The 8,414-nt window shown below is 50.6% G+C and overlaps 1 protein-coding gene across 1 annotated transcript in view; it reads left to right on the top strand.

Moving 5' to 3' along the window:
* Nucleotides 1-6,481, top strand: part of ackr3b (atypical chemokine receptor 3b) — an 11,483-nt gene extending 5,002 nt beyond the window's left edge. The window contains exon 2 of the mRNA XM_056301418.1: nt 4,974-6,481. Within this exon, the coding sequence (XP_056157393.1) occupies nt 5,009-6,118 (1,110 nt within the window). The 5' untranslated portion in view covers nt 4,974-5,008 and the 3' untranslated portion in view covers nt 6,119-6,481. The remainder of the gene's footprint in view (nt 1-4,973) is intronic.
* Nucleotides 6,482-8,414: the final 1,933 nt, after the last annotated feature.

The raw sequence follows: 8,414 nt of genomic DNA, 5'->3' as shown, positions 1-8,414 counted from the left end.
GTCCCTGGCCCCTCTGATGGTCCCCGGCCCCTCTGATGGTCCCTGGCCCCTCTGACGGTCCCCGGTCCCTCTGACGGTCCCCGGTCCCTCTGACGGTCCCCAGGCCCTCTGATGGTCCCCGGTCCCTCTGACGGTCCCCAGGCCCTCTGATGGTCCCCGGCCCCTCTGACGGTCCCTGGCCCCTCTGACGGTCCCCGGCCCCTCTGACGGTCCCCGGTCCCTCTGACGGTCCCCGGCCCCTCTGATGGTCCCCGGCCCCTCTGACGGTCCCCGGCCCCTCTGACGGTCCCCGGCCCCTCTGACGGTCCCCGGGCCCTCTGACGGTCCCCGGCCCCTCTGATGGTCCCCGGCCCCTCTGATGGTCCCGGCCGCTCTGGCGGTCCCCGGCCGCTCTGATGGTCCCCGGCCGCTCTGATGGTCCCCGAGCCCTCTGATGGTCCCCGGGCCCCTCTGATGGTCCCCGGCCCCTCTGATGGTCCCCGGCCGCTCTGGCGGTCCCCGGCCGCTCTGATGGTCCCCGCCGCTCTGATGGTCCCCGAGCCCTCTGATGGTCCCCGGCCCCTCTGATGTCCCCGAGCCCTCTGACGGTCCCCGGCCGCTCTGACGGTCCCCGGCCCCTCTGATGGTCCCCGGCCGCTCTGACGGTCCCCGAGCCCTCTGACGGTCCCCGGCCCCTCTGACGGTCCCCGGGCCCTCTGATGGTCCCCGGCCCCTCTGACGGTCCCCGGCCCCTCTGACGGTCCCCGGCCCCTCTGACGGTCCCCGGCCCCTCTGATGGTCCAAGCTCCCTCAGTCACCTGGCTTTAAATGCTCAGAGATGAACCGATGTGAGCGACACATGTTGACGTGTAGGATGCTGCACACAAACTGGGTGACGGACAGGAGTAAACATCACCGATGAGGGTTTTAGAGGGTTAAAGGTCGAGGAAGATTGGAACACACTGGGGTCACTTAGGGTGGGGAACACTGACGGGCCACGCGATCCAAAAAGTTACCTCAGTGACCAAACCGGAGAATTTGACGATATCAACAAGTATGGATTATGTCTTGATGCATGCTCAATAATGCAGGTGAGGAAGTGACCCGGTTCCTCTGGACTCGGCGTTTATTGAGAGAGACGTCTCGTCATCGTCTAAGGGACCTCGTCAGCCTCAGCTGACTGCAGGTCTCCCACCCTCATGAACGATACCGCTGCATAACGACCCAAACCAACCACCGTTTCATATGCAAATATGGGCGTGACCACTAATCAGAGTTTCAAACCAATCTCTGGATTGCCTTTGGGCTGACGTTGTCTCTGGTTTGGGGGAGCGTTGTGCGTCCACATGGTCCCATAAACGTACCGGGTGTGTTAAAAGAATCCAGACCCGAGACAGAGGGTCTGGATTCCAGACCCGAATCCAGACCCGAGAGGCCCGCGTCCAGTCAACTGTGCACGTAAAGGCAAAAAATAATTACATGTCAGTATTTAAAATAGACGAGATCCATCCACCCATTATCCAAGCCGCTTATCCTGCTTGGGGTCACGGGACGCTTTTCTTTCTTCCCCCCTCAGAAACGCGTGGTGCTAGCTCGGCCCGGTGAGGCCTACAGGCCACAAATAACCAGCAGAGGGTCAAAACGTGCAAGGGTCACCAGAACTAAAGTTGATAAAAAGATCAAAAACAACACTAGGGGATAATATATGTAGTATTATATACATTATTATACATTATATAATAATATGATCATATATTATATTATTAGCATTGTTATGTATATATAGTATCAGCATTATTGTTATTATATAAATAATGAAAATATATAGTATATAATAATCTATAATATGATAATATATAACAATATATAATAATGATAATTTTTAATATAATAATAATATATAGTATATATAAATCTATAATATAATAATATATAACAATATGTAATTTAATAATAATAATGATATATTATATCATAATCTATAATATAATAATATATAATATATATAATAATGATAATATATAATATAATAATATATAACAATATATAATAATAATGATAATATATAATATAATATAAAATAATAATAATATATCATTACATGTATTATTAAAGAGCTAAAACATTAGGTGATAATATATGTATTATTATGGATGTCAAATCAGTTATAATAGAGCGGTAATTTTGGACCGGGAACACCAAATGAATTGACATGAGACGAACAGGAGGGTTAAAGAGCCAAAATACTGCTGGGGTCATTTTAAGGTCGTTGAGACACAATTAAAATAAACACGTGATGTACATATGGTCGGCCCTGTGATGGCCTGGCGGGCTGTCCAGGGTGTCGCCCCAGCTGCCGCCCAGTGGCTGCTGGGATAGGCTCCAGCATCCTGCGACCATGACAGAAGAGACGTCTGCCCTAAAACCTCCCGCGGCAGATCTAAGCTGCACATGTGGGTTTGCTTTGGACAGTTTGGCCACAACCTCCCCGTTCTGCTGCCGCGGCAGCATTTAATCATATTTCATCACAGTGGTGGGAAGGTGAGCAGTGGGGTACTGGATGGAGATGAAGAGTAACAACTGGTGTGGCTGCTCTTCATCTGGTTTCCGGTCCTCGTTAGTGGGTCTGAGACGGTCAGGGTTCAAAGTTCAGTTCAGTATTTCTGGTGACACGATGGACTTTTAACCTCCTGAAACCAGCGACCACACACACACACACGCACTTCAATATGTCTGCCTCTAGGCCCTCACACACACACACACACACACGCACGCACACCCACACACTTCAATATGTCTGCCTCTAGGCCCTCACACACACACACACACACACACACGCACGCACACCCACACACTTCAATATGTCTGCCTCTAGGCCCTCACACACACACACACACACACACACACACACACACACACACACTTCAATACGTCTGCCTCTAGGCCGATACACACAGCTGCACACACACATACACACCCAGATACACACACACACACACACTGTTGGTGAGTCTGTGGCCTTAGGGGGATGCCTGGTCAGCCTATAGGCAGCTGAAATACAACAGCATGCATTGTGGTACTGCAGCATGTGGTTGTGTGGTCCAGCACGAGGAGGTCAGCTCTCTCTCCACCCATCAAGACGACAGCGACTTCAAACAACACCCGGATGAAATGCAAGGGTCTGTGTGTGAGGTGAGGTGGGGTGGGGCGGGAGGGTGAGACTGGGCTTACAGGTGGAGATAGGCCGATGCCATGTGGACTTATGGACGTCCACGGATCCGAGGAAACCTGATCTGACTCGGCTCTGTGACGGCTCATTACAGCCGACCCAGAACGCTTTTGTGTTCCTGGCTGGAGAAAGGCCTGTTGTCGACACATTACCCAGCCAGTGTGGTCATTCTGCAAACACCTCGGCACCTAAACCGGTCTGAACACCATGGCACCTGCACTGGGTCCAAACACAGTCTGACCTGACCTGTGGAGTGGATTCCACATCTACTTCACAGACGAAGAGTCGGCTTTTACACTTCTGTTAGCTGAAGTATCTCTGGCCCCGCGGTCACCTGACGCACATAACGTATATGATGTACATGATGTACATGATGTACATGATGTACATCATGTACATGATGTACATCATACACATCATATACATCATGTACATGATGTACATCATGTACATGATGTATATGATGTGTATGATGTACATGATGTATATGATGCGTGATGTACATGATGTACACGATGTACATGATGTACATGATGTGTATGATGTACAGGATGTATATGATGTATATGATGCGTGATGTACATGATGTACATGATGTACATGATGTACATGATGTGTATGCTGACGACACCATATGTTCTTCTACTTACACACAGCTAAGATGTGATTTACTAGAAACTAAAAACATTCTAAGACGACATATATGTGGATTTTCCCCCCTTTTGCACTTGGCCAATTACCCCACTCTTCCGAGCCGTCCCGGTCGCTGCTCCGCCCCCTCTGCTGATCCGGGGAGGGCTCCAGACTACTACATGCCCCCTCCCATACATGCGGAGTCACCAGCCGCTTCTTTCCACCTGACAGTGAGGAGTTTCACCAGGGGGACGTAGCACATGGGAGGATCACGCTATTCCCCCCAGTTCCCCCTCCTCCCCTGAACAGGCACCCTGGCCGACCAGAGGAGGCGCTAGTGCAGTGACCAGGATGCATACCCACATCCCACTTCCCACCTGCACACACGGCCGATAGTGTCTATAGGGATGCCCGGCCAAGCCGAAGGTAACATGGGGATTCGAACCGGTGACCCCTGTGTTGGTAGGCAACGGAATAGACCGTTACACCACCTGGACGCCCTGAGAAAGACTTTTCTAAGTAACCCAAACTGAAAGCGAGATACATTATGAAGTTCTGCTAAATTATGGGAATTAACCTGCATGGGGCTGGACACCAGTTGAAACCACAGCTTCGTCTGCGTAACATGACAGCGTTGCCTGAGCGGGTAAAACTTGTTTTAATCAGACCGACATGAAAAAATGTCCCTATTAGACTTCAATTATGGTTTGTTGTCAGCACCAGCCATGACCGATGGCCAGGAAATGACCCGGTGGCTGTGGGAAATGTTCCCCTGTGATGAACAGGAAAACAAACATTTCTCAAGCCTGCCGGCAAACCACCACAAAAGAAAAAGCGGGAGACGTTTGAGAGAGACCCTGGAAAAGAAACGAACAATAAGTCATTTCAGATTTGACATCTCCGCACGCAGAAGTGCGGTGATGCAGTATGCAGGCGGATTGGGCCCATCGTGTGGCTAAAACTCTGATGCTTGTCCAGTTATTATGACCAATCTTGAAGGAAAATATTCATGTGACTCGTTTGGTTTCGCTTGTCTTAATGGCTTCTTGGACAACTCCCTTATTTACCTCTTTAAAGTAATTACAATAAGGTGCTAACCTATTTTCTCATGTCTTTTGTTTGTGTTTGGCAGATTAATAACTCACCTGTCAATCACCGACGTTCGCCATGACGCTGAGTACCACCGACCTGACGGAGCTGATGGAGATGTGGGAGGAGCTTAACTTCTCCTCCAGTGAGCATGGCGACAACGACTCCCAGGTGGAGACCCTCGTGTGCCCGGCGGGCTTCAGCCAAACCTCGCTCCTCTACACGCTGTCCATCCTCTACATCTTCATCTTCCTGGTGGGCCTGGCCGCCAACGTGCTGGTGGTGTGGGTCAACGTGCGCTCAGACAGGAACCGCTACGAGACCCACCTGTACATCCTCAACTTGGCCGTGGCCGACCTGTGTGTGGTGGCCACGCTGCCCATCTGGGTCAGCTCGCTCCTCCAGCTCGGCCACTGGCCGTTCGGACAAGCTGTTTGTAAGATCACCCACCTGGTCTTCAGCGTCAACCTCTTCAGCAGCATCTTCTTCCTCACCTGCATGAGCGTGGACCGCTACCTGTCCGTGGTTCTGTTCGGCGACTCGTCCAACAGTCGCAGAAAGAAGGTGATCCGCAGGGCGATTTGTGTTGCAGTCTGGCTGCTGGCGCTGGCGGCATCCATCCCCGACACCTACTTCCTCCAGGCCGTCAAGTCGTCCCACTCCAACAGCACCCTGTGCCGGCCCGTCTACCCGTCCGACAGCCCCCGGGAGTGGATGGTGGACATCCAGCTCAGCTTCATCATTCTGGGCTTTGCCATCCCCTTCCCGGTCATCACCATCTTCTACGTCCTCCTGGCCGGTGCCATCCCACCCGGCTCGGATCAAGAGCGCCGGATCAGCCGGAAGATCATCCTGACCTACATCGTGGTCTTCCTGGTCTGCTGGCTGCCATATCACGGCGTGCTCCTGCTGGACACTCTGTCGCTCCTCCATGTCGTCCCTTTCAGCTGCAAACTGGAGAACTTCCTGTACGTGGCGCTGCACCTCACCCAGTGCTTCTCCCTCCTCCACTGCTGCGTCAACCCCATCCTCTACAACTTCATCAACAAGAACTACCGCTACGACCTGATGAAGGCCTTCATCTTCAAGTACTCCACCAAGACGGGCCTGGCGAAGCTCATCGACACCTCGCGCGTCTCCGAGGCGGAGTATTCGACGGTGGCCGTGGAGAACGGCGGCCTCCTGTGAAAGAGGAGTGCCGGGAGAGAAAGTCAAGAGACTTTATTTTTTCAACCGTCAACCAAAGTTTTTTGTCGGTGCAGCTAGACACCTGCTGGCATTCAGGAACGTTTGTGGAAGGAGACAGAAGGCACTGTCGGACTCAAACTCACGCTTTGACCAAAACCATGTAATATTAGCTCTCATATGTTTTCTCTTTGTGTTAAGTAACGTGGACTGGGTGGAACCGAATAGAACTTTGGAAAGCACTTCAGCGAAGGTGGAGACATGACATCATCCAGATGGACAGACATTATAAACACTCCCTCACACACACACACACACTCAGTCTGAGTTAATATCACTGTCTCTCTCTAACACACACACACACACACACACTATTGCTCCTCTCACACACTCCCTCTCACTCACACACACTCACACAAGCAGACACTAAGACACAGACACTACCACTGACACACACACACACACACACACATTCAGTCTGAGTTAATATCACTGTCTCTAACACACACACATACACACACACTATTGCTCCTCTCACACACTCCCTCTCACTCACACGCACACACACTCACACAAGCAGACACTAAGACACAGACACTACCACTGACACACACACACACACACACACATTCAGTCTGAGTTAATATCACTGTCTCTAACACACACACATACACACACACTATTGATCCTCTCACACACTCCCTCTCACTCACGCACACACACTCACACAAGCAGACACTAAGACACTATCACTGACACACGCACACACACACACACACACACACACTATCTCTCAACACTCCCTCTCACAAGCAGACACTAAGACACAGACACTATCGCTAACACGCTGACACACACACACACACACACACACACACCCACACGCACACACACCATACATATGTCGTTGGTCAGGGCCTCATCCTAAGTGTGTTTGGATCCTGACTCTTCAGCGGTGGAGTACCAATAGTCTCTCAGGAGGAGTCCTTTGAGCTTCATGGTGTTCCCTGGAGACGGACAGGAGGAAGAGCCACTTAACACTCCACCATGGAGACCATGTCCAGGTCCCAGCGCTCCTCCGCCACATATCTAAGCTGCCATTATCCAAACCAGGGACCTGCCAGTCATCTGGGAAGACACACCGCCTCCCACGCACGCAGGCCGTGAGACGTGGCGTACTTTCTGGGGAGAAATTCGGGATGTTGTGAGCGAAAATGTGACGGCCGCCTGCGTTTGGTGCTCTGCTGGTTGTTGTTCGAGTGTGTGTGAAGACTTTGGTGGACTGTTTATTAGCATTTGTACTGAATATATCCGAGCCCAGGGCGATATCGGCGAGCTGGACAATAGTTTGTTTGTGGATGTGTGTTGAAGGGAAGTGATGTGCACCTTCAGCACGTGGCAAGATGCTATATTCTGTGAATATATTGATGTCAGTATTTACACGTGTGTGCTGTGATGTGGAGGACGGACGTGTCTGTGCTGTGTTTTTTATGATGAATCAATGAAGGTTGTGTTGGTTTTGCTGTTCATCGCTGTAAAATGTTCTCGTTTTTATATATATATCTATGTATCTATCTATCTATATATATATATATATATTCCTGTGACTGCGGGATTGAAACGTATGGTATATATATATATATATATATATATATTCGTGTGGACTGGGTGATTGAAACGTATGATGGTTTGTGATGTTCGGGCATTGATCAACACTAAGCAACATTTCTGTGTATGCGTACATTTTACCTGTGTGAACTTCAGACATGTTATTTTTGTTATGACGTGCTGTCACTTATATTCTGCTACTGTGTACATACAATAAATAAGTCACGTAAGGAAACACTTTGACTTCAACATGCTGTCATCCGTCTGTCTTCTCTCCATCTCTCTGTCTCTCTCCTTGGGTCTGTGTTTGTGTTAGACAGAGATAAACTGACTTTTAAAGAGAGAGAGAGCGACGGACAGGTGAGAGAGGAGAGAGAGAGGGGGAGGAGAGAGCAAGAGAGAGAGACAGGGAGGAGAGAGACAGGGAGGAGAGAGACAGGGAGGAGAGTAGAGAGTAGAGGAGAGAGAGAGGAGCGAGAGAGAGAGGAGCGAGAGAGAGAGGAGCGAGAGGAGAGACAGGAGTGAGAGAGAGAGGAGAGGGGAGGACAGAGGAGCGAGAGAGAGGAGTGTGAGAGAGAGGAGCGAGGGAGGAGAGAGGGAGGGGAGAGACAGGGAGGAGAGTAGAGAGTAGAGGAGCGAGAGGGAGAGGAGCGAGAGGGAGAGGAGAGAGGAGCGAGCGAGAGGAGAGACA

Source organism: Lampris incognitus, chromosome 21 (genome assembly GCF_029633865.1).
Source record: "Lampris incognitus isolate fLamInc1 chromosome 21, fLamInc1.hap2, whole genome shotgun sequence".
Lineage (NCBI taxonomy): Eukaryota > Metazoa > Chordata > Actinopteri > Lampriformes > Lampridae > Lampris > Lampris incognitus.
Note: the sequence above shows the minus strand (reverse complement) of the source record. Positions and strands in the feature narration are given on the sequence as shown.